Source organism: Macaca fascicularis, chromosome 20, assembly GCF_037993035.2.
Source record: "Macaca fascicularis isolate 582-1 chromosome 20, T2T-MFA8v1.1".
Classification (NCBI taxonomy): Eukaryota; Metazoa; Chordata; class Mammalia; order Primates; family Cercopithecidae; genus Macaca; species Macaca fascicularis.
The window spans coordinates 43,247,078-43,273,925 of record NC_088394.1 but is presented as its reverse complement, the minus strand read 5'-3'; the positions used below and the strand labels follow the sequence as shown (position 1 = coordinate 43,273,925).

At 36.4% G+C, this 26,848-nt stretch overlaps 1 protein-coding gene across 1 annotated transcript in view; it reads left to right on the top strand.

Moving 5' to 3' along the window:
- Positions 1-26,848, top strand: part of ITFG1 (integrin alpha FG-GAP repeat containing 1) — a 295,294-nt gene that overhangs the window by 96,889 nt on the left and 171,557 nt on the right. The window contains exon 8 of the mRNA XM_005591846.4: positions 3,593-3,674. Within this exon, the coding sequence (XP_005591903.2) occupies positions 3,593-3,674 (82 nt within the window). The remainder of the gene's footprint in view (positions 1-3,592; positions 3,675-26,848) is intronic.

Below are 26,848 nucleotides of genomic sequence, written 5' to 3'. Positions count from 1 at the left end.
GTATCACAACATCACTCTGTGCCCCATGAGTATGTATAATTATTATTTATCAGTTTTTAAAAAATAGCACAGTGTAAAAAAAAGTAATGTTGTTTGTTTCATAGCAAAATTACTCTCATACTAAAGAATATAAATATACCAATAGGTGGAGATTCCAATCCAAAAGTAAAAAAGAGAGTCAGACCGTGGAGTAAATGAGGACCAAATGGCAGCCTGTGAAAAAAGTACTTGCAAATCATAAGCACAGGACTGCCATTATGACAGTACCATGTAGGTGCCTGATACGTTGCATTTTGCAGAACACTTTGTTATCTTTCATTCCATTTGACCTCTCCAGAACTCTGCAAGTAGACAGTACATTTAACCCCTTCTAACAACTGAAGAACTGAAGCCTAGAACAGTGAGTGGCTATCCCAAAGTGACATAACTTTTCAATGAAAGCAGGACTGGAACTCACCTCACCTTCCTCCAAGTCTGGTGTTCTTTGCACCAGACTGTTCTCCCAGAATATGTACAAAATGGAAAACAGTATTTATCATCTTTCTCTTCCCTCATTAATAGCAACAGAGCAGCTTCATCTTTGAAAATGAGTGTTGTTGTGCTACACTTTAAAATGTGTTATCTATTGAGATAAAATATATTGATGATGCAGTTTATTAAATCATTTTGTTACATATTAAATATGTAAGTAATCTGAATGCAAATGAAGTTATATATGTCTATACTGCTAAGCAAAGTAAAGAACAAGTAATGATAATAATGGAAAAGTTGTCTAATAAAGTGTTGTCTTTTCCCCCAACTCTGTCATATGTATAATGTGTTCTGCTTACTCTCACTGTGGTCAGAATGTATTCTTTTCCTCCAGCAATTAGAAGTGGGCATTGCTCTTCTATTGATGTTCAGTGTAAAAGTGGCATCTTAGAAGACATGGAAGGCTGTTACTTCAATGTTTCTTGATGGAGATAAATCATGAGGTTATATCCATATAATTCTAGATGTATTTACCAAAATTAATAGACCTTCAGTGGGGTAATTTGTTCACTTCCATTTAGTATATTGAGTTGACATTCAGCTTTATCTCATAGGAGGCTGATATATTTTAAGAGAGATTTTTCCATTCATTCATGAAACACTGTATACACTCTACACAGTGCTGTGCTGTGATCTGTCTTTCCTTTTTTTTTTTTTTTTTTTTTGAGATGGAGTCTCGCTCTGTCACCCAGGCTGGAATACAATGACTCAGTCTTGGCTCACTTGCTCGCTCCACCTCCCAGGTTCACATGATTCTCCTGCCTCAGCCTCCCTAGTAGCTGGGATTACAGGTGTGCACTACCATACCCAGCTAATTTTTTTTGTATTTTTAGTAGAGACGGGGTTTCATCATGTTGGTCAGCTGGTCTCGAACTCCTTACCTCAAGTGATCTGCCTGCCTCAGCCTCCCAAAGTGCTGGGATTGCAGGTGTGAGCCACCGCGCCCAGCCAATGCTGTGATCTTTCTAAAATGCAAAAGTACTTGACAGTTCAGCTAGGGATTTGGCAACTTTGACACATCTCTAATGCAGTTTCAGGTTCCAGGTAAGACTGGAGGGAAAGCCTAAGGCTTAATACCCTTACTAAATAAGATGTCTGTAGAAAATCATTGAAAAGTACATCAGATGATTTAATAATGGGAGGGGAAACATGTTTCTGCACAGGGATAATGGAGTGTTAAAGTGGTTGGAACATTGCTTGTCACAAGAAAAATCTTATTTCCTTACTCATGGTCCTCAAGCATTTGGGTTTTGTGCTTTTATTATAGCAGTGCATTTCTCTGTAAAGATCAGCAATGATTTCTTAAGAAACCGACTTGCAGATTGTGATATTATGAAATACATATTTGATGTTAGTCCCCATTTCCTAACATACAACTTCTGAAAGACCTAGAATCGCCAAAGGGATGTCTTTTTGTATGCTAATGAGTTGAACGGTAGATGGCAACCCCAAAATAACTTCAGAATGTGGCTGGTCACCAGAATGACCAATACATAATTAGAGGAGTGGGACTTTTAGCCCCTCCCCACAACCTCCAGGGACGGGTGAGAGTCTGAAGGTTAAAGTAACCACTAGTGGCCAGCGGTTTCACCAATCATGCCTACATAATGAAGCCGTCTTAAAAACCTAAAAGAACTAGGTTCTGAGAGCTTCCTGATAGCTGAACAGGTGGGGAAGTTCCTGGAGGGTGGAGTGCCCAGAGAGGGCATGGAAGCTCTGTGACCCTTCCGTACCTCGCCCTACTCATCTCTTCATCTGTATCCTTTGTAATATCCTCTATAATACCCTCTATAATATCCTCAGTAAACATGTTTCCCAGAGTTCTGCGAGCCACTCCAGCTGTGAATCCAAAGAGTAGGTGGTGTGAGTCCCAACTTGAAGCTGGTCAGGCAGAAATACTGGAGGTCCAAATAACGTGGGGTACTGGTGTCTAGGATAATTTGGGGGACTGAGCCCTCAACGTGTGGAATTAGAGGACTGCCAGGTGATATCCACTGCAGAAATGATTGCTTGTTTATAGCGGGGAAAAATCCCCCACATGTAGTCACAGAAGTCTTATGTCTGTTGATTCTTGTGTGAGAGCATAAGGGAGAAAACCAGTGCTCGTTTTTTCACTCAGACAGATCTACAGTATCCTTAGAGGAACAAAGAAGGAAAAACTCATTTTAAAGTATACAGATATCCTGTATACAGTATGTAGGAATCAGAGTCAGTATCTCAAACAGAAAATAGAGAGGTCAGTGATAAGAACTCTGTACAAACCTGAGAGCTCAAAATTTCAAATTCATTGTTTTGATTTCTTTTTCTTGTGTAATAATCTAAAATTATAGAAGGGAAAGACAATAATTTAAAGAAATGTGTATTGTTTTTGGTAGTCAGATGTGTGCTGTTTTTGTTTGGAAAGAGTGAGTGAAATAGAGGATCGCTAATAAGCTCTCCTTTTCTGTTTAGCTTAGGCACCCCTGCTTCTCAGTCAGCATGTGGCTGCTGTTGTAATCCTTTGCTTCCCTTCTAATTGAAACGTAAACTTGAGTTGATGATGGATTGGCACTTTAAGGATCAATGGAATTCTCCTCTCATTTCAATATCTTTTCTTAATTGTTCCCGAAAGAATCTTCTTCCCTTAAAATCTGCAAAACATGTCTTTATACTTATACTGTGTATGTGTTACCGTCAGAAAAGCTTTCTTTCTGACTTGTATTCTATCTCCCAAATGACTGTAAGCTCTTTGAGGGTAGGAACTAGTTTTATAATTCTTTATATTTCCAAAGGCGTCCACAGTACTTGAAATTATTACTCTCTGAAATTATGGTGATGAAATGGTAAAAGATACCAGAATCGACAGCAAGGAAAGCATACCGGATTCATATTTTCTTCTTCAACGCACAGGAGTTTCCTTTGCTTCAAAATAAAAGTGGAACAGGAGATTGGAATAATTTTTGTGCAACACAACAAAATCCTGAAGTTACTTATTTCCCTAGTTCAGTTAGAATGCTTTGTTTTACATTTAACAAATGAGTGGACTAAGATGGTCTAATTCAAAGTTTTCTTCATTTAACAGGATGGAAACTTCTCTGTCAGTACTATATTGGAAAAACCTCAAAATATGATGGTGGTTGGACAGTCAGCATTTGCAGACTTTGGTAAGATTTGGTTTAAAAAAAAAAAAAAAAAAAGGCTTTTGCCTTTCCAATTCTCTCCCTCTTTTTGATCTATTTATATTAATTCCCCATAGCAGGAAATAACTATTATAGCTTCAAAAGATGCCTATTCTATAATAGTACGGTACATGACATGTCAATTCCTTAATGAAATAAGGAGAAATTTATGATGTATTTAAAAAATAGTTTAATACTGTTTGCAGAAGTAATATGCAAAACAAGAAAATCTACTGAGACTTTTTCTAAAGAATACCAGGTATTAATTACCATAAATTCTTCATGTATATCCAACATATGGAACAAATAGAAGTGAAGGAGTTAATCTGACCTCTTAAAACCAGTACTAAAAGCCATTTTTATTTACAACTTAATTTTAAAGCAGAGTAATATCTATTATGAATTACCCAAAAGAGGACATATGAATTTCTGTTTTCCGTAAGATTCTGCACAATTAAGTTCACATTGGTCAGGAACTTCCAAAGCACGTGTGGCTCTTTTTATCATTTGTCAAAGTAATTATATTAGATGGGAAAGTGGTCTGGGTGACCCCTACCTAAAAGCTGTTCAGTGCTTGTTCCCGTCCCGCCGATCCTTCATTATGCCAGTAAACACCGTAGGCTTTCCTCAACATGTAGATGAGACATCACCATGTTCAAATACCTGAGTTTCCTCATATATAAAGTGGAAATGACAATAATATCCACCTCTAAAGGCTATTATGAACAGCACAATGTAAATAAAGCACAGTGAGAGGCTTATAGCAAGAGCACAGGAAGTTAGAGTTTGAGCTGGATCCAGTGGCTCTCGCCTGTAGCCCAAGCTACTTGGTAGGACTCTTTGAGCTCAGGAGTTCAAGACTATCCTGGGCAACCTAGTGGAACCTCATCTCAAATTGTAGTTTGAGTCTGTTCATTGGACTTACCTGCTTTTTGTTCTTGTTGCCTCCGCTGCTCTTTATGCAGCTGACTAAAACAACTCACTGTTCAGTGTCATATGGATGTGTCCTGACACGGCTACATCAGGAGTTTTGATAATGTCATATCATGGAAATTTTAACCTGAATCTTTATATTGAATATTATGTTAATTTTGAGTAAATTTCTATTGCCTTTACAGCTTTCAATGCCAATAGTCAAGTGATAGAGCACATGACATTATGTTTTGGAATTTGCTGACTAATTTGATTAGCTGGATTAATAGCAGCTCTCTCTGCAAGTCTGTCTTTAGGAAAAAGGTATATATGTACTATCTAATTCTCAGGGAGTGCAGAGTTGTCTCTGACCCCCTTAACTCCTGGTTAAAAAAACTCCAAATTAAAGTTACATCTTTTGTGATCGTGTGTTTTATATCATAACGTGCCTTACTTTTAACAAAATTATTAGTAGCTTTGAGGATTTTTTACAATTTTGATAAACATAAACATTTACACATTAGTGTTTTTAAGATATGCAGATTATAAGACACAGTCAGATTAAGAAACATAACTATTGCTCCCTGTTTCTATTAGTTTTCGGTAGTTTATCAGTAAACTTTTTTAATGTATTAGTACACTTTTAATAAATATCACACATTGGCATTTTAGTTGAATATTGGCAAAAAAGACTGCTGGGTCCAAAAATATGAATATTAACATATCGAAAATATGCTTTCTTCCTGTGAAAAGTGTACATTTGAATGCGTTTGTGAATTGCATCCAGCCCTCTGTCTTCCTTTCCACCTACTTCATTTGAACCAAAACAAGGGAAGTGACTGACAGCCAGGAAGTCAGCATGATTCCAGAAATTTACCGTTCAGTTGATAAAGAGTGCACATGCTTAAATAAATGATGTACGTGACAAGAAGTCTGAACCAAAGTGAAGTGTTTAAAGGCTCCCAGCTCACTTGTCAAAAAAAAAGAGAGAAGACTAGAAAGAAACACAGCCAAAGGGTAATAATGGTTTTGTTAAAGTAGCGTATTCCCTATTTTCCAAATTTTGTTATGTGGCTAGAATAATATGTTAATTTAATAGTGAAAAAGTAAATTATAGAGAAGTAGTAGTCAACAATGGCAAGAAAGAAACCAAAGTATATACTTACTGCTGAGTAAAAAAGTGCTAGAATTTTTATCTTAGAACTTTTGAGTTCATGTAAAATTGATACTATTTTTTGAGTGGCATGAACGACTCATTTAGAAAAGGTCATGTATGGCTTGGTGTGGTGGTTTGTACCTGTAGTCTCAGCTTCTCGGACTGAGGCAGGAGAATTGCTTGAGCACAGGAGGTCAAGGCTGCAGTGAGCTGTGGTCGAGCCACTGCACTCTAGCGTGGCCAACACAAGTGAGACCTCATCTCTAAAAAAAATTTTTTTTAAGAATGAGAGAAGAGGTTATGTAGTTTCACAGGGTCTTTAACACCAAATAAAATGCAAAAGTTAGACCTCTGAGAAAAACATTGAATTTCTATTATGCTTTAAATATTGTGCTGAATACTATGTAAGAAAACTGATTTTAAAGGTAAAGTCTTTGCCTTTAGGAATTTTACAGGCCTGGTGCAGTGACTCACACCTGTAATCCCAACACTTTGGGAGGCTGAGGCGGGAGGATCACTTGAGCTCAGGAGTTTGAGACCAGCCTGGGCAACATGATGAAACCCCGTCTCTACCAAAAATACAAAAAAATTAGCTGGGCATGATGGCACAAGCCTGTGGTCCTAGCTATTCAGGAGACTGATGTGAGAGGATCACTTGAGCCTGGGAGGCAGAGGTTGCGGTGAACAGTGATCGTGCCACTGCACTCCAACCCAGGAAGGAAGGAAGGAAGGGAGGGAGGGAAGGAGGGAAGGAGGGAGGGTCCATTGGGGAAGACAGAATATGAATATGTTAAAAAAAAAAATACAAGAGTAAAGCAACAAGCTGCCACGATATAAGAGAAACCAAACTGCATTTCATTTTTGATTATGAAATTAATGCCATGGAAAAAGTGCTAAGTCTTGCAGCAACATAGATCATCTTAAGCTGAGAAAGGGTACAGAAGTCTCATGGAAGTGGTGAGATTTTGTACTGGACTTTGAAACAAATCTAAGGTTTGCTTAAAATATGTGGAGATATAAAAATGGTTTGGTTAGTGACTAGTGAATAAATCACTTTGGGTTGAATCGACAGTTTCTGTAAAAATATAGAAGCATAATAAATGGCCTGGGAACCCATTGGATTACCAAATGAATAACAGATGAACAAATGTTGATTTTATTCTGTAGAAGTGATGGGAAGTAGTGGAACAATTTTGAACATCTGTTAATACCTTTTTTATTAACTTCAGAGAGTAAAGTTGAACAAAATCTTCTGGTCTGGTGGGATATGCATAATGTAATGCTTCTTGAGCATGCAGTAGGAGTTCAGAGGAAGATTATTAGAACCTCTGAGGTGCCTGAGATTTTGATGTTAAAAGAGAAGCAGATTTAAACAGTCTTAAAATACAGTATTTTCTAAAGGTGGAAACCATTCAGGAGACAGGTCAGGGCATGAGATGGTGCGAGCCGGAGCTGAACTACATCAGTATGTGGAGGGAATTAGTAAATTTCTGATTGGTTTGACACTAGAGAGAGTAAAAAGTAAAAAACTGACTCTGAATAACCCAAAGAAGGGCAATACCATTCACAAAGATAGGTAAATCAGGAGAGAGAGCTGAATTAGGTACTGAAACACTTTAAATTTATCACATTAATCATGCTGTAAAGACAACAAAACCATCACATTTAGCAGACCTAAGCTGAGGGAAAAAGCCAAGGCAGTTGTGAGAGCCCTTTAAGAGGGAAGGGGGCAAGACTGAGATGAGCCCTCCAAAGAAGAAGGTGTAAAATGGAGGTGGACAGAGGGCTAAGGAGGGAGAAAAATGGGTGCTAAAAGGTGGTCAAAACCATCGGCATGTATTAAAATATAATGCGAAAGAAGACCAAAAAAAGACCTTTCGATTTTCATTTTAGCAGTGTATTAGTGGCCCAAAAGTTATCATTTGCAGAATTCTTACAGCAGTCCCTGAGTCATAGAAATTACCCAATAAATATTTGCTGCTACTGGTAAGTGTCAGATGAGGTTCTGGGCTCTAGTCTCATATTTGGAACATCTGCAACCCATAAATGTCTCTCATAGCTAAGAAATCATCAAGGAAGGTGTATCTTCTAGAAGACATGTTTTCTGTCTTGCCCTACTATATCATCCTTTTAAACTGTATGTTAATCTTGAGTCTCTTTCTACGTAGGCTCTGAATATCAAAATCTAGAGTTCCTATAAATAAGGTGTTATCTCTTATTAAATTATATAGGACAAAAAGTCAATAGAAATTAGACTTAGAGAAAATGGGTATCAATTTTGTATATAATACTAGATGTAGTGGAAATCAATAAAAGCTATAAAACTGAAGGAAAAACAGAAACCTTATACAGAATGTCATCATTTTTTATAGATTGAATTATTGTAAATGTCATATAAATTTATTTATAAATTATATAGATCTCATGCTAACTGCTGTGTATCACATCTTCAGAAGGAGATCACACTTTCTTCTTCAAGTAAAGGGAGAATACTGGGCATGATGAATTGGGACTTGGAATTGTCAGTCAGATCTAGATAATCCTATAAAAAATAAAGGAGCTAATGAAAATGGAAAGCTGTCATTCGTGAAAGTTATAAACATACTGGAAAATCTTGAACAACTTAAAGATAGTCTCATTGATGGTTAACCCCAAATATGATTCAATTGAGTACACCCAGTACCTAGCACAGTAATCAATGACATTTAGTAAAGGAGAAAGGCAGGGACACCCCACATTAAAGTTGTTTTGTGAAGTCTTATAATATTTGGTAAAGATTCAGATGTTAATTCTAAATTAACCATCGTAGAGCTGATTTCAAAGCATTTATAGCAATTAGGCTCCCTTTGTTTCATGGCTAGGTGTATTCAGTAACCATCTGACAAATTAAAATTGTTTCTTGTTCATGTTTGATCTGGAAAGTAAATCGGATGAGCCGTGTATGGAAATGTAAATTTTATATTTAGTCTGAATGCTAATTGGTAATTGAATGTTCATATTCTCTCTCACAAAAGAATTTTAAAAGTCAAATGCCTTCAAATAGGTGACAATTATATTACAAAAGAAGCTAGAAAGCAGAAAATTCTGGGTGCTGTGCTTTCTGTACTTGGTCTTATTATGTAAGTCATTTAAGATTGGCTTTTGGTCCACAGTCTTACATTAATGGCACACTTTGTCTGTGTGTTTGTTTGTTTGTTTCTTATAGTTGAAAATTGGCTGCGCTTTTGTTAAGTAGCCCCTTTTTCATTAAAAAGGGACATTGAACACTAGTCAAAAATCAATAAAGCAGCAAAGTGTTTGAAGTTGCAGATATTCTTTCTTAAATGTACTACTATTCCATAGCACTATCCTTACTAGTCAGAAATTATCAAGTAAATACAAATATAGAGTACTTTAATATGTGTAATATGGGCAAATTAGACATAAGTGCTGCATTATAATACTTTCATTTTCTTTGAATTGTATGGTACATACACAGGATTCAATCAAATAGTTCAGTCTGTTTATTCTTTAAAATTGTGGAGCAATTCATTTTTCTTCCATTTAGTTTCCTTTCTGTTTTATAATGAAATATTTCTATTGTGTACAAGGCGTTGGTTAATGAATTCAAAAAATAGTTTTAGAGTTCTTACTCTTTGGACTGGCTGTGTATTCGGTGCTTGGCATATAGCCAAGCCTCAAGCATACAAAAACCCTGTTCTCATGAAGTTTAAATTCTATTGAGGGAAGAAAGACAAAAACAATTAAATTAATAAGGAATTGTAAGAAAGTGGTAAGAGCTCTGAGGGAATTAAACAAAGGGCTATCATAGGAAATGAGAAGGGCTATTTTAGGTAGCTCATTGGAGGTTATATCTGATCTGAGACTTGAATGAAGTTGTAGAAGGTTTTTGGGGAAAATGCTCCATGCAGAGGGAACACATAAGTGAAGATTCTAAGGCAAAAATAAGCTTGATGTTCAAGGAACAAAAAGAGGGCTGGCAAGGCCGGGCACGGTGGCTCACACCTGTAATCCCAGCACTTGGGAGGCCGAGGCAGGCGGATCACGAGGTCAGGAGATCGAGACCACAGTGAAATCCCGTCTCTACTAAAAATACAAAAAATTAGCCCGGCGTGGTGGCATACGCCTGTAGTCCCAGCTGCCAGGGAGGCTGAGGCAGGAGAATGGTGTGAACCCAGGAGGCGGAGCTTGCAGTGAGCCGAGATCGCGCCACTGCACTCCAGCCTGGGTGACAAAGTGAGACTCCATCTCAAAAAAATAAAAAATAAAAAGGCTGGCACTTGGCCAGGTCTTGTAGTGCTTTGTGGACAAAGGTAACAAGGAGTTTGGATTTTATTCTACATGTAATTGGAAACTTCAAGGAGACTAGTTAAGAGGGAAAAGCTATGGTGACTTGGACCAGGGAAACCACCCGGAAATGGATAGAAGTAGTCTTATTTAGGACATACTGGAGACAAAGTTAACAGGAAATTCTGGTGGATTAGATGTTGGAGGGAAGAGAAAAAGAAGAATGATTTCTAGATTTTTGGTTTGAACAACTCAGCGCCATTTGATGAGGTAGGAAAGGAGTAGGAAGAGGAACTCCGGAGTTCTGTTAATTGATAGTTCTGTTTGGGACATGTTAAGTTTGAGATGTCTATTAGAAGACAAAACGAAATACATATGGGAGATACAAGCTCTGGAGAGACACAGAGTTGGATATTAGCATGTCCTTGTTTAACTGCCATTTAGAAGACAAATAATGGATAAATGAAGGAGTGCGTGTCCAAAGCGTCCTGCCTTTCTTTCTAACATTATAAATGCACCTGTGCTCCAGTCACACTGCCTTCTTGGTGTTCTGCAAATTGTCCCTCCTGAGGCCTTTGCCCTTGCTTATCCCTCTGCATGATATTCCTCATGACTCAACCCCATACCACCTTCTGGTTTTGCCACATCACCGTCTCCTGGAGGCTTTCCCTGACCACGCTATGTAAAACTGTAAACCCTACCCCCAGCACTTCTGCCCCACTTTCCTGCTTTGTTTTTCTCCATTACAGACTCTTGCTCACTTGGTGTTCATTCCACTCATGTGCCCTCACCAGAACTCCATTGGTGTGTTTTGTCCACCATTGTCTCTCTCAAGCCTATAGCAGTGCCAGTCACATTATAAATACTAATGAATAATTTTAAATGAATTATTTAATTAAATGAAAAATACTCTATTCAATTGGATATTAACTATTCAGTATCAACATTGAAAATTTTAAAATATTATAAATGGTTTTTAAGAATTGAGCTCAAGTTTAGGATGTCTTAAGACCTTCAACTATAATCCTAAACCAAAACTTCTGAGAGTCATTCGTATGATAAAGAGTAACATATCATTACTTTTACTTATTTTTATTAAAGTTAAGTGATTAAAAATTGTTCTGAATCTAAAATGCATGGGTGCTGATTTCAGTAGGAGACATCCTGGATCCTTATACATTGTTAATTCTTAGCCTTCCTGTTTACATTTTCTAATTCATAAGTTCTGACCAGTAGATAACAACATACATTATCTACAGTATTTACTATTATTTAGCATTTAAATAGACAACTGTATTTGCACAGCTTCTTAATATCCTTTTTTTTTTATAGTGCCACTTCTGTTTCCATGTATTTGAAGTCATCATAACCAGTTTAAGCAGTTCTCCCTCTAACCTGTAGGACCTTTGTCTCCCTCAGCCTGCTCTGCCCCTATCCCATCAAAAAAAGAAAATGCTATTAGAAATTTTTGGTAAAACAAATATTTTATGTGCACTCATTGCCATAAAGCACCCAAAGTGGTGAGGTGTTCTTAGAGTACTCTTCTAATATTTGCAATACTCTTTCAAACAAATAATGAACCCAGTTCATTAGTATTTCCTTTTCATTCCATGTCTGTGATGATTGCAGTGCAATAGTTACCACAGCAAAAGTGATTAGTTTCTGAGTTTCTACTTTGTAGCAGACTTCTCTGAGACATCTATCTTGGTGAGACATGGATGCCAGATGTGATTCTGATAAATATTTTGAATGCATTTTGATTGGAAATTATAATTTATGTAAAAATTATAAAATGGCTGCTTCATAGTCTTGACTTTATACATATTCAACATCTAAAGCAGACTAGGCTATATTAGTTTCTTTTAAGGTATACAAGTATGAGGAAAAACTAGGACTCTATATCCCTGAAGCCATTTTGTACGGGTATGAATATAATAAATTCTTGCCTTTCTAGGTAAGAGTGTTTTTTTCCTAAATATACCTCTGACATATTGTATTCTCAAGACTGTACTGCACATTTAACTTTTTTCAGTTTTGTTTTTTTTTTTTTTTGAGACGGAGTCTTGCTCTGTGGCCCAGGCTGGAGTGCAGTGGCATGATCTTGGCTCACTGAAAGCTCTGCCTCCCGTGTTCATGCCATTCTCTTGCCTCAGCCTCCCAAGTAGCTGAGACTACAGGTGCCCGCCACCACGCCCGGCTAATTTTTTTGTATTTTTAGTAGAGACGGGGTTTCATCGTGTTAGCCAGGATGGTGTCGATCTCCTGATCTTGTGATCCGCCCACCTCTGCCTCCCAAAGTGCTGTGATTACAGACGTGAGCCACTGCACCTGGCCGCATTTAATTTTTTTTATGATGCATAGTATTATGAATGTATACTTAGCCTTTTCAATATTTAATTTAACGTACTTAAAAATGCTATGGGATAATGTTGTATTTTACATTATTATATTGATATTTTGTAATTTAATAGATGGTATGTTTAATACTTTCTAATATAACCCACAAATTAATTGGAATATTTGTCACTCTAAGCCTACCCTAGTTAGTATAATTGATCTATGATAAATGGAGCACCCCATAAAACTGTTCTGTTAACTATGCATAGCTCTTCATTTTTTTATTGCAACAGTACTATGCAAGTGATTATTGCAGACAACTTGGCTATTGTTAGACCTTTACAGATACATATACCTAGGAAGGACCAAAAGGTGGTGAGATTTATTTCTCTGTAGCACATTACACCTGAGAGGAATTCCCTGCCATGAGTCAGAGTGGCATAGAAGCTCATTATGAAGAGCCTAGTGCCATCCCTAGGCAGAAAATATCCTGCCCTATTTTCAAACTCGTCTGACTTCCATTTCAACCCTGTATTTTCCCCTCTGCAACTCCACATTTTCACTCTGTGTAAATGCCCCATTCATTGATAAGCAAAGTCACAATTGTGCTTCTTGGATGTAGGCATGCACACAGCTTTTCTGTGCTTAACCTTAACCCATTAAAGAGCTGAATAATGGATTGATGGGTTGAATGGATGGTGGATAATGCGTGGTGGATGATGGATGGATAGTGACTGAATGGGTGAAAGTACCCTTTACTACTTATCACTTATTCACAGCAATCCGTTCCCTTCGCCTCTCTCACAAAGCAATCCTGTTTTCCTGTTCTGTTCCCCAGTAGCAAGACAGTTCCCTTTTAGTCCTTGTTACACACAGACAAGTGGACATTCTCTGTATTTAACTAGCCCCTGCCTGTCATCACATCACCCTCTGTAACTAATGTATGTTGAATTCAATCAAGAGAAAGCTTTCAAGTTTTTGTTAATCAGTGACATTGAAAGGATTCACAAGTTTTGTGTATTGCAGATGTCTCTTTGCTTCTGTTTCATAATGCTTAAAAATAGTTATTTTTGGCAGAAACAATTTTATAGGAAATATTTTACATTTATCTCAAGTAATCTTTCCAAACCTTTCTGAGGTGAACAATATTATTCAGCCACATTATAGAATGTGGTTATAGGAGTTCAGAGAGGTTAAGAAACAAGAAACTTGACCAAGGGCACATAGCTAGGGAGGAAGTGGCAGAGCGGGGACATGATCCTTGGCTCTGTCTCACAAGCTGCATCCTTAAACACTATCCACTCCTTCTTCATCTGCATTAGTTTACATTTTAAAATATGTTATCATGTTCAATAATGGTCACCAACAGTGTGACCCACTAGAATATGCTGTTTGCTTTTAGAACCATGTATTTTGATAGTGAATCTTCTCCATCTGCTCCCTGTTTTTCACGTATTATTTTTAGAACTTTTATACTCTTTGACCACTCTCTCAAGTCATCCATCTCAAAAATATGATTATAAATATCTGTAATTCTAGAATATATAGTGTTTATGGATTCCAGAAAAAAACCCAACAGTAGTGATTTTGATATAAAATTCATTTAAAATTGATTTCTGTTGGAATAAAACAGGCTTTCAGAATATAAATTTTTGTAGGTTTTTGTAAATTTTTAGTTGACATGTAATAATTATACACATTTGTGGGATACAATGTGATGTTTCAATACATGTATACATTGTATAATGATCGAGTCAGAGTAATTAGCAAATCTGTCACCTCAAACTTCATTTCTTTGTGGTGAGAACTTTCAAAATTAATCTCTTTTAGCTATTATGAAATAAAACAATACATCACAGTTAACTATAGTCACCTACTTTGCAACAGAACACCAGAAAGTATTCCGCCAATCTTAACTGTAGCTTTGTGCCCTTTGACCAGACTCTATCCATATCCTCTCCCCAGCCTCTGATAATCACTATTCTCTCTACTTCTGTAAGATATACTTTTTTAGATTCCACATATGAGTGAATTCATATGGTATTTATTTTCTGTGTCTGGCTTATTTCACTTGACATAATGACCTGCAGGTTCATCCATGTTGTCATAAATGACAGGACTACATTCCTTTTCATGTCCAAACGATAAATCATTGTATGTATATACATACCACATTTTTTTTTCAATCCATTCATACATTTGATGGACTCTGGTTGTTTCCTTTTTGGCTATTGTGAATAGTGCTATAATAAACATAGGGATGTAGATATCTCTTGAAATACTGATTTCATTTCCTTTAGCTATATACCCAGTAGTAGGATTGCTGAATCATATGATAGTTCTATTTGTAATTATTTTTGAGGAAACTCCATACTGTTTTACATAATGGCTGTACTAATTTACATTCCCACCAACAATATGTCAGGGTTCCCTGTTCTCCAGTTCTTCACCAACACTTGTTATCGTTTTTCATAATAGCTGTTCTAGCTAGAGTGAGGTGATGTCGCATTGTGATTTTGATTTGCATTTTCTGATGATTCATGATGTCGAGCATTTTTTCATGTACTTATTGTCCATTTCTGTGTTGTCTTTTGAGAAATGTCCATTCAAGTCTTTTGCCCATTTTTTAATCAGAATTTTTTTTGCTATTGAATTGTTTGGGTTCCTTATGAATTCTGATATTAACACTTTGTCAGATGTGTAGATCGCAAATATCTTTTTCCATTTTTTAGGTTGTCTCATCACTCTTACTTGTTTCCTTTGCTGTGCAGAAACTTTTTAGTTTGCTGTAATCCTGTAATCTCATTTGCCTACTTTTGCTTTTGTTGCCTGTGCTTTTGAGATCTTATTTTTAAAAATCCTTGGTGAGACCAGTGTCATGAAGTATTTCCCCTATGTATTTTTTTAGTAGTTTCAGAGTTCTGAGTCCTACCTTTAAGTCTTTAATCCATTTTGAATTGATTTTTTTTAATATGATGAGAAATGGGGGTTGACTTTCATTCTTCTGCATGTAGAAATCCAATTTTCCCAACACTATTTATTGAAGAAACTGTCCTTTCCCCAGTGTGTGTTCTTGGTACCTTTGTGAAAGATCAGTTGGCTGTAGATGCATGGATTTATATCTGTATTCATATTCTGTTCTATTGGTCTATGTTTCTGTTTTTGTGCCAGTATCATGCTGTATTGATTACCATAGCTTTGTAGGATGTTTTAAAGTCAGGTATTCTGGTGCCCCCAGCTTTATTCTTTTTGCTTAAGATTCCTTTGGCTATTCAAAGTCTGTTGTTGTTCCGCACAAACTTTAGGATTTCTTTCCCTACTATTGTGAAGAATGTCATTGGTATTTTGATAGGGATTGCAGTGAATCTGTAGATTGCTTTGGGTAGTGTGGTCATTTTAAGATTCCTTTGGCTATTCAAAGTCTGTTGTTGTTCCGCACAAACTTTAGGATTTCTTTCCCTACTATTGTAAAGAATGGCATTGGTATTTTGATAGGGATTGCAGTGAATCTGTAGATTGCTTTGGGTAGTGTGGTCATTTTAACCATATTCCTTCGGTTACATTTATGAATTCTTCCAATTCATGAACACAGGGTATCTTTTCATTATTTGTATCCGATTCAATTTCTTTCATCAATTTTATAGTTTTATTATAAAGATCTTTCACCTCCTTAGGTTTATTCTCAGTATCTTATTTGTAACTATTGTAAGTGGGAATTTTTTTTCTTGATTTCTTTTTCAGATAGTTTATTATTGTGTATAGAAATGCTACTGATTTTTGCATGTTGATTTGAATCCTGCACCTTTACTGAATTCATTTATTAGTTCTAAAAGGTTTTTTTTTTTTTTTTTGGTGGAGTCTAGGGTTGTATAAGATCATGTCATCTGCAAACAAGAATGGTTTGACTGCCTCCTTTCCAATTTGAATGTCTTTTAATATCTGTCTTTCACCCAATTGCTCTGGCTAAGATTTCCAGTATTTTCTTTTAATAGAAGTGGTGAAACTGGGCATCTTTGTCTTCTTCCACATCTTAGGGGAAAAGTTTTCTTTCAACTTTTTCCTTTTCAATCATGATGTTAGCTGTAGGTTCATCATATATGGTTTTTATTGTGTTGAGGTACATACCTGCTATGCCTAATTTGTTGAAAGGTTTTATGACAAAGGGATACTGAATTCTGTCAAATGCTTTTTCTTCATCTATTGAATGACCATATGGTTTTTGTCCTTTGTTCTGTTAATATTGTCAGTCTCATTCATTGATTTGTGTGTATTGAACCATTCTTATGCCTCTGGGATAAATCACAGTTGATCGTGGTGATTCTTTAATGTGTTGTTGAATTTGGTTTACCAGTGCTTTGTTGAGGAATTTTTGATCTATGTTTATCAGCAACATTGGCCTGTTGTTTTGTTGTCGGTGTTGTGTCCTTGGCTGGTTTTGGTATCAGAGTAATTTTGTTCTTGTAGAATAGGTTTGTAAGAATTCCTTCCTCTCCACTTTTCTAAAATACTCTGAGAAGAATTGGTGTTAGTTATTCTTTACATGGATTGGTAGAATTCAGCAGTGAAGCCATCAAGTCCTGGGCTTTCCTTTGATAGGATACTTTTTATTACTGATTCAATCTCATTACTCATTATTGGCCTGTTCAAATTTTCTGTGATATTTCTTCATGAGTCAATCTTGTTAGGTTGTGTTTATCCAGGAATTTATCAGTGTCTTCTAGATTTTCCAGTTCGTTGGCGTATAGTTGTTCATAATAATCTCTTATGATCCTTTGTATTTCAGTAGTATCAGTTATAATGCCTGCTTCTTCTCTGATTTTAAGTTTTCTCTTTTTTTCTTAGTCTAGCTAACAGTTTGTAGATTTTGCATATCTTTTCAAAAAACCAACTCTTCCCTTTATTGATCTTTTGTCTTTTCTGATATACGTGTTTATTGCAGTAGACATCTGTCTGACTACTGCTTCTGCTATAACCCATGGGTTTTGGTATGTTGTATTTCCATTTTCATTTGTCTCTAGAAATGTTTTAACTACTTCATTAACCATTGGTTCTTCAGGAGCATTTTGTTTAATTCCCATGTATTTATATGATTTTCCAAGTTCCTCCTATATCAATGTGTATTTTTATGCAGTTGTGGTTGGAAACAATACTTGATACAATCTCAGTTTTTTAAAATTTATTAAGACTGGTTTTGCGGCCTACCATATGGAGAAGAAATTCTTCCAAACCCATTCTGTAAGATCAGAATTACTCTGGTATCGAAACCAATGGTGCACATCTTGGAGAATGTTCCATGTATACCAGCAAAGTATGTGTATTCTGCTGCTGTTGGATGGAAAGTTCTGTATATATCTGTTAGGTCTGTTTTGTTCTAAGTGAAATTCAATTCTGGTATTTCCTTATTAATATTGAAAGTGGAGTACCGAAGTCTCCTAGTAGTATTGTATTACTATTTATTTCTCCCTTTGTGTCCATTAATATTTGCTCTGTATATTTAGGTGCTCCGATGTTGGGTGCATATATGGTCATATTCCGCATTGTGCCATTTTGGTCAACCATGGACCACATATACAATGGTGGTCCCATGAAATTATGGTACCATTTTTTTACTGTACCTTTTCTATGTTTGCATATCTTTAGACACACAAATACTCATCATGATGTTACAATTGCCTACAACAACCTTGTTCAACCTGCAGCCTGCAGGCTGCATGTGGCCCAGGACAGCTTTAAATGCAGCCCAACACAAATTTATAAACTTTCTTAAAACATGAGTTTTTTGGCTGGGCACAGTGGCTGACGCCTGTAATCCCAGCACTTTGGGAAGCCAAGGTGGGCAGATCTCTTGAGGTCAGGAGTTCAAGACCAGCCTGGCCAACATGGCCAGCATGGCCAACCCCTTCTCTACTAAAAATACAAAATAGCCAGGTGGTGCATACCTGTAATCCAGCTGCTTGGGAGGCTGAGGCAGGAGAATTGCTTGAACCCAGGAGGCGGAGGTTACAGTGAGCTGAGATGGTGCCACTGCACTCCAGCCTGGGCGACAGAGTGAAACACTGTTTAAAAAAAAAAAAAATTATGAGTTTTTTTGCAATTTTGTTTTCTTTTTTAGCGCATCAGCTATCACTAGTGTTAGTGTATTTCATGTGTGGCCCAAGACCGTTCTTCTTCTTCCAGTGTGGCCCAGGGAAACCAAAAGATTGGACACCTCTGAGTTAGATGACTTGCTAGTTCCTTTTTTGTCCTGCCTTACCTACTGTTTTAGCGCTTGCTAAACACTATGGTAATTATTTGTTTACTTCTTTTTTTCCCCACTTACCTGTGAGTTCCTTGAAGACAGAGACCATAAACTTTCATATTTCTATTTCCAGTGTTTAGAATAGTGGCTGGCTAAGTGTCCGTCAGCAGATGAATGGATAAAGAAAATGACACAATGGAGTACTATTCAGCCATAAAAAAGAATGAGATCCTGTCATTTGCAACAGCATGGACGGCACTGGAAGTCATTATGTTGAGTGAAATAAGCCAAGCACAGAAAGACAAACATCCCATGCTCTCACTTATATGTGGGATCTAAAACTGAAAACTATTGAAATGCACATAGACAGTAGAAGGATGGTTATCAGAGGCTGAGAAGGGTAATGAGGGGTGTGGGGGAGGTGGGGATGGTTAATGGTTAATGCCTGCACCCAATATCTCAGGTAACCCCTTAATATGTACACCTATGTACCCACAAACATTAAAACTTAAATAAAAATAGAATAGTGGATGACACATAGTAACCCTTAATAAATGTTTACTGAATAATTCCTTTGGAAAAAACTCTGCATAAATAAAGTATTTTAAGTTTTTAACAGTTTTATTGTAAAATTTGCATATCATAAAAGTCTCCCATTTTAAGTGGAGAGTTCAGTGAGTTTTAATAAACTATGAGACAGTTGTATAACCATAACAACAATCTCAGTTTTGGAATACTTCCATTAACCCAAAAAGTTCCCTCCTGCCCACATATAGTCAGTCTCCACTCCTACCACAGTCCCGGATGACTACTAATCTACTTTTTTAAAAATTTGATTAAAATAATGTACAACATAAAATTTGCCATTTTAACCATTTTTAAGTGTATTAATTCAGTGGCATTAATTACATTCACACTGTTGTGCAACATTAACCACTATGTATTTTCAGAACTTTTTCTATCCCTCTAAGTAGAAACTCAATAACCATTAAGCAATAATTCCTCATTCTGATAACCTCTAATCTACTTTCTGTCTCAATGAATTTGCCTATTCTAGGTATTTCATATAAGTGGAATCCTACAATATTTGCCCTTTTGTGTTTGACTAATTTCACCTAGCATAATGTTTTTGCGGTTCATCCATGTTCTACCTGGTATCAGAACTTCATTTCCGTTTTGATTATCTGTTTATGTGTTGATGAACTCATGGGTTGTTTTTACCTTTTACCTATTGTGAATAATGCTGCAGTCTATGTGAATCCCTGCTTTCACTTATTTTTAGTAGGAGGGAAATTGCTGGGATATAAGGTCATTATATGTTTACCTTTCTGAGGAACTAAAAACTATTTCTATAGCCATTTTACATTCCTACCAGCAATGCATAATGGTTCCAGTTTCTCCACATCATCATTAACATGTCCTATTTTTCTTTTTAAAAAAATTATTAGAGCCTTCCTAGTAGATGTAAAGTGGTTTTTCATTGTGGCTTTCATTTGTTTGTCTAATGACTGATGTTGATCTTCTGTTTAAGTTCTTATTGGCCATTTTTATATCTTCTTTGGATAATTTTAATTCAAGTTCTTTACCTATTTTTTAACTGGGTGGTTTGTCTTTTTGTTGTTGAATTTTCGAGTTATTTATATATTCTACATATTAAGTCCTTTATGTGGATATTTAAACGTATCTATGTCAACAGATGTGATAGGAAAATCTTTTCTCTCATTCTGTTAATTGTCTTTTCACTAAGGGTTTTATGATTTTAGCACTTAAATGGAGATTGTTAGAATCTATTTTGAGGTAGTTTTTGTACATGGTATGAGTACAAAAGGATGCTTGGTCCTTTTTTGTGTGGAAATCCAGTTCTCACATCTGTTGAGGAGACTATTCTTTCTCCACTGAGTGGGTTGGGTACCCTTGTCAGGTGTTTATTTCTAGACTGTAAATTATATTCCATTGGTCTATGTCTGTTCTTATGCCAATACTATGTTGTTTTAATTACTGTAGTTTTTAGTAAGTTGTAAAGTTCAGAAGTGTGTCTTCCAACTGTATTCTTCTACTTCAAAATCGTTTCCATTATTCAAGGCTCCTTGCAATTCCACATGAATTTGAGAATCTTCTTTTCCATTTCTGCTAAAAAGGCTATTGAAATTTTGAGTGTGATTGGACTGAAAGTGATGGCTTTGAGTAGTATTGACAAATTAACAATATTTAGTTAGTTCCAACCTGTGAAAACAGATTATCTTTCCATTTATTTAAGTCTTTAATTTGAATTTTCAGCAATATTGTATAGTTTACAAGCATTTCAACTCTTAGGTTAAATTTACTCCTAGGCGTTTTGTTCTTGTAGATATTATTGTAAATGAAATTGCTTTCTAAATTTTGGGGGGATTGTTCATTGTTCGTTTATAGAAACACAACTGATTTTTTCTTGTGTGTTGATCACAAGATGAACCTGTAACTTAGCTGAATACATTGATTTTAATTCCATTAACTTTCTTTTGGATTCTTTAGGATTTTCTAAATATAGCATCATGTTATCTTTAAATAGAAATAGTTTTATTTCTTTCTTTGCAATTTTATACCATTTATCTCTTTCCCTGTCTAATTACTCTGGCTAGAATTTCCAGTATGTTGAATAGCAGCGGTTAAAGTGGGCATCCTTAACTTCCTGAACTTAGGGGGAATGTTTCTAGTTTTTCATCATTGAGTGTATTAGTTGTGGGTTCTTTATAAATTCATGTTCAGAAAATTTCACTCTACTTCCATTTTTCTGAGAGATATTCTGAAAGTGTGTTGAATTTGTCATGTGCCTTTTATGTGTCACTTGAGATGATCACGTGGGTCTTTTTCCTTCGTTCCATTACTGTGATGTGTTACATTGATCAATTTTATGTTGAATCATCCTTGTATTTCTGAGATAAATCCCACTTAGTTGTGGTGTATAACCATTTTAATATGCTGAGGGTTTCTTTGCATCTATTCCTCAGTAATTTTCCTTTGATGTCATTATCTCACTTTGATACCAGAGTAATACTGCCTTCATAAAATGAGTTAGGAAGTATTTCTTCCTCTTCTTTTTCTGGAAGAGTTTGAGAAGGTTTGCTGCTAATTCTTCTTTAAATGATTGGTGGTATTCAAAAGAGAAGCCATCTGGTTGGACTTTTCTTAGTTGGAAAATTTTTGATTCATGGTTCAATCTCTTTACTTGTTATAGGTCTGCTGAGAATGTTAATTTCTTCTTGAGTCAGTTTAGGTAATTTATTTTTAGAAATTTGTTCATTTCATCTGAGTTATCTAATTTGTTGTCACAGAATTGTTAATATTTTTATAATGCATTTTATTTCTCTAAAGTCAACAGTAATGTACCCACTTTCATTTTTTACTTTAGTTATATACATCTCTCTTTTTCTCAATCTAGATAAAAGTTCATCTGTTTTTTAAATCTTTTCTAATGGTCTGTCTAGTCTATCCCATTTTCTTTATCTTTCTCTAGTTGTATTATTTTCTTTCCTCATCTTTGCTGTTTGGACTTTGTTCTTTTTCTGGTTTCTCAAGGTGTTCTTGATTTGAGATCTTTTTTCTTCGAAAGCTATGAATTCGCCAAAGTACTGTCTTTGTGGATCCTGTAAATCTGCATATGTTATATTTTTATTTTCATTTGTCTCAAATATTTTCTTTTATTTTTTCTCTTTTTTTGCTAATTTTTATTTATTTTTATGATACTTTAAGTTCTAGGGTACATGTGTACAACGTACAGGTTTGTTATATATGTATACATGTGCCATGTTGGTGTGTTGCACCCATTAACTTGTCATTTACATTAGGTATATCTCCTAATGCTATCCCTTCCCCCTCCCCCACCCCACGGCAGGCCTCAGTGTGTGAGGTTCCCCACCCTGTGTCCAAATGTTCTCATTGTTCAGTTCCCACCTGTGTGTGAGAACATGTGCTGTTTGGTTTTCTGTCCTTGTGATAGTTTGCTCAGAATGATGGTTTCCAGCTTCATCCATGTCCCTACAAAGGACATGAACTCATCCTTTTTCTTGGCTGCATAGTATTCCATGGTGTATATGTGCCACATTTTCTTAATCCAGTCTATCATTGATGGACATTTGGGTTGGTTCCAAGTCTTTGCTATTGTGAATAGTGTCGCAATAAACATATGTGTGCATGTCTTTATAGCAGCATGATTTATAATCCTTTGGGTATATACCCAGTAATGGGATGGCTGGGTCAAAAGGTATTTCTCATTCTAGAACCTTGAAGAATCACCACACTGTCTTCCACAATGGTTGAACTAGTTTACAGTCCCACCAACAGTGTAAAAGTGCTCATATTTCTTCACATCCTCTCCAGCACCTGTTGTTTCCTGACTTTTCAATGATCGCCATTCTAACTGGTGTGAGATGGTATCTCATTGTGGTTTTGATTTGCATTTCTCTGATGGCCAGTGATGATGAGCATTTTTTCATGTGTCTGTTGGCTGCATAAATGTCTTCTTTTGAGAAGTGTCTGTTTGTACCCTTTGCCCACTTTTTGATGGGATTGTTTGATTTTTTTTTTTCTTGTAAATTTGAGTTATTTGTAGTTTCTGGATATTAGTCCTTTGTCAGATAGGTAGATTGTAAAAATTTTCTCCCATTCTGTAGGTTGCCTGTTCACTCTTACGGTAGTTTCTTTTGCTGTGCAGAAGCTCTTTAGTTTAATTAGATCCCATTTGTCAATTTTGGCTTTTGTTGCCATTGCTTTTGGTGTTTTAGTCATGAAGTCCCTACCCGTGCCTATGTCCTGAATGGTATTGCCTAGGTTTTCTTCTGGAGTTTTTATGATTTTAGATCTAACATTTAAGTCTTTAATACATCTTGAATTAATTTTTGTATACGATGTAAGGAAGGGATCCAATTTCAGCTTTCTATATATGGCTAGCCAGTTTTCCCAGCACCATTTATTAAATAGGGAATCCTTTCCCCATTTCTTGTTTTTGTCAGGTTTGTCATAGATCAGATGGTTGTACATGTGTGGTCTTATTTCTGAGGGCTCTGTTCTGTTCCCTTGGTCTATATCTCTGTTTTGGTACCAGTACCATGCTGTTTTGGTTACAGTAACCTTGTAGTATAGTTTCAAGTCAGGTAGCGTGATGCCTCCAGCTTTGTTCTTTTAGCTTTGGATTGTCTTGGCAATGCAGGTTCTTTTTTGGTTCCATATGAAGTTTAAAGTCGTTTTTTCCAATTCTGTGAAGAAAGTCATGGGTAGCTTGATGGGGATGGCATTGAATCTATAAATTACCTTGGGCAGTATGGCCATTTTCATGATATTTATTCTTCCTATCCATGAGCATGGGATGTTCTTCCATTTGTTTGTGTCCTCTTTTATTTCGTTGAGCAGTGGTTTTTAGTTTTCCTCGAAGAGGTCCTTCACATCCCTTGTAAATTGGATTCCTAGGTATTTTCTTCTCTTTGAAGCAATTGTGAATGGTAGTTCACTTATGATTTGGCTCTCTGTTGGTCTGTTACTGGTGTATAGGAATGCTTGTGATTTTTGCACATTGATTTTGTATCCTGAGACTTTGCTGAAGTTGCTTGTCAGCTTAAGGAGATTTTGGACTGAGAATATGGGGTTTTCTAAATATACAATCATGTCATCTTCTAACAGGGACAATTTGACTTCCTCTTTTCCTAATTGAATATCCTTTATTTCTTTCTCTTGCCTGATTGCCCTGGCCACAACTTCCAACACTGTGTTGAATAGGAGTGGTGAGAGAGGGCATCCCTGTCTTGTGCCAGTTTTCAAAGGGAATACTTCTAGTTTTTGCGCATTCAGTATGATATTGGCTGTGGGTTTTTCATAAATAGCTCTTATTATTTTGAGATATGTCCCATCGATATCTAGTTTATTGAGAGATTTTAGCATGAAGGGTTGTTGAGTTTTATAGAAGGCCTTTTCTGCATCTATTGATGTAATCATGTGGTTTTTGTCATTGGTTCTGTTTATGTGATGGATTACATTTATTGACTTGCGTATGTTGAACCAGCCTTGCATCCCAGGGATGAAGCCAACTTGATCGTGGTGGACAAGATTTTTGGTGTGCTGCTGGATTCAGTTTGCCAGTACTTTACTGAGGATTTTTGCATCAGTGTTCATCAGGGATATTGGTCTAAAATTCTCTTTTTTTGTTGTGTCTCTGCCAAGCTTTGGTATCAGGATGATGCTAGCTTCATAAAATGAGTTTGGGATGATTCCCTCTTTTTGTATTGATTGGAATAGTTTCAGAAGGAATGGTACCAACTCGTGTTTGTACCTCTGGTAGAATTTGACTGTGAATCCATCTGGTCCTGGACTTCCTTTTGTTGGTAGGCTCTTAATTATTGCCTCAATTTCAGAGCCTGTAATTGGTCTATTCAGGGATTCAGCTTCTTCCTGGTTTAGTCTTGGGAGGGTATATGTGTCCAGGAATTTATCAGTTTCTTCTAGATTTTCTAGTTTGTTTGCATAAAGGTGTTTATAGTGTTCTCTCATGGTAGTTTGTATTTCTTTGGGATTAGTGGTAATACCCCCTTTATCATTTTTTATTGCATCTATTTGATTCTTCTCTCTTCTTTATTAGTCTTGCTAGTGGTCTATCAATTTTGTTGATCTTTTCAAAAAAAAAAAAGCTCCTTGATTCATTGATTTTTTTTGAAGGGTTTTTTTTTTTTTTTTTTTTTTTTTTTTTTTGTCTCTATCTCCTTCAGTACTGCTCTGATCTTAGTTATTGCTTGCCTTCTGCTAGCTTTTGAATGTGTTTGTTCTTGCTTCTCTAGTTCTTTTAATTGTGATGTTAGGGTGTCAATTTTAGATCTTTCCTGCTTTCTGTTGTGGGCATTTAGTGCTATAAATTTCCCTCCACACACTGCTTTAAATGTGTCCCAGAGATTCTGGTAGGTTGTGTCTTTGTTCTCATTGGTTTCAAAGAACATCTTTATTTCTGCCTTCATTTTGTTATGTACCCAGTAGTCATTCAGGAGCAGGTTGTTCAGTTTCCATGTAGTTGATTTTTTGAGTGAGTTTCTTAATCCCGAGTTCTAGTTTGATTACACTGTGGTCTGAGAGACAGTGTGTTATAATTTCTGTTCTTTTTCATTTGCTGAGGAGTGCTTTACTTCCAAGTATGTGGTCAATTTTGGAGTAAGTGTGATATGGTGCTGAGAAGAATGTGTATTCTGTTGATTAGGGATGGAGACTTCTGTAGATGTCTGTTAGGTCTGCTTGGTGCAGAGCTGAATTCAAGTCCTGGATATCCGTGTTAACCTTCTGTCTCGTTGATCTGTCTAATGTTGACAGTGGGGTATTAAAGTCTCCCATTATTATTGTGTGGGAGTCCGAGTCTCTTTGTAGGTCTCTAAGGACTTGCTTTATGAATCAGGATGCTCCTGTATTGGGTGTATATATATTTAGGATAGTTAGCTCTTCTTGTTGAATTGATCCCTTTACCATTATGTAATGGCCTTTTTTGTGTCTTGTGATCTTTATTGGTTTAAAGTTTGTTTTTTCAGAGAATAGGATTGCAACCCCTGCTTTTTTTGTTTTCCATTAGCTTGGTAGCTCTTCCTCCATCCCTTTATTTTGAGCCTATGTGTGTCTCTGCATGTGAGATGGATCTCCTGAATACAGCACACTGATGGGTCTTGACTTTATCCAATTTGCCAGTCTGTGTCTTTTAATTGGAGCATTTAGCCCATTTACATTTAAGGTTAATAGTGTTATGTGTGAATTTGATCCTGTCATTATGATGTTAGCTGGTTATTTTGCTTGTTAGTTGATGCAGTTTCTTCCTAGCATCGATGGTCTTTACAATTTGGCATGTTTTTGCAGTGACTGGTACCGGTTGTTCCTTTCCATGTTTAGTGCTTCCTTCAGGAGCTCTTGTAAGGCAGGCCTGGTGGTGACAAAATCTCTCAGTGTTTGCTTGTCTGTAAGGGATTTTATTTCTCCTTCACTTATGAAGCTTAGTTTGGCTGGATATGAAATTCTGGGTTGAAAAATCTTTTTTTTTAGAATGTTGAATATTGGCCCCCACTCTTCCGGCTTGTAGACTTTCTGCCGAGAGATCCACTGTTGGTCTGAGGGGCTGAGCACTAAATGCCCTTTGGTTTTTTTTTTTTTTTTCCGGCGACACAGTCCTAGCTCACTGCACCTCCAGCTCCTGGGCTAAAGCGGTCATCCCACCTCAGCCTCCAGAGTAGCTAGGGT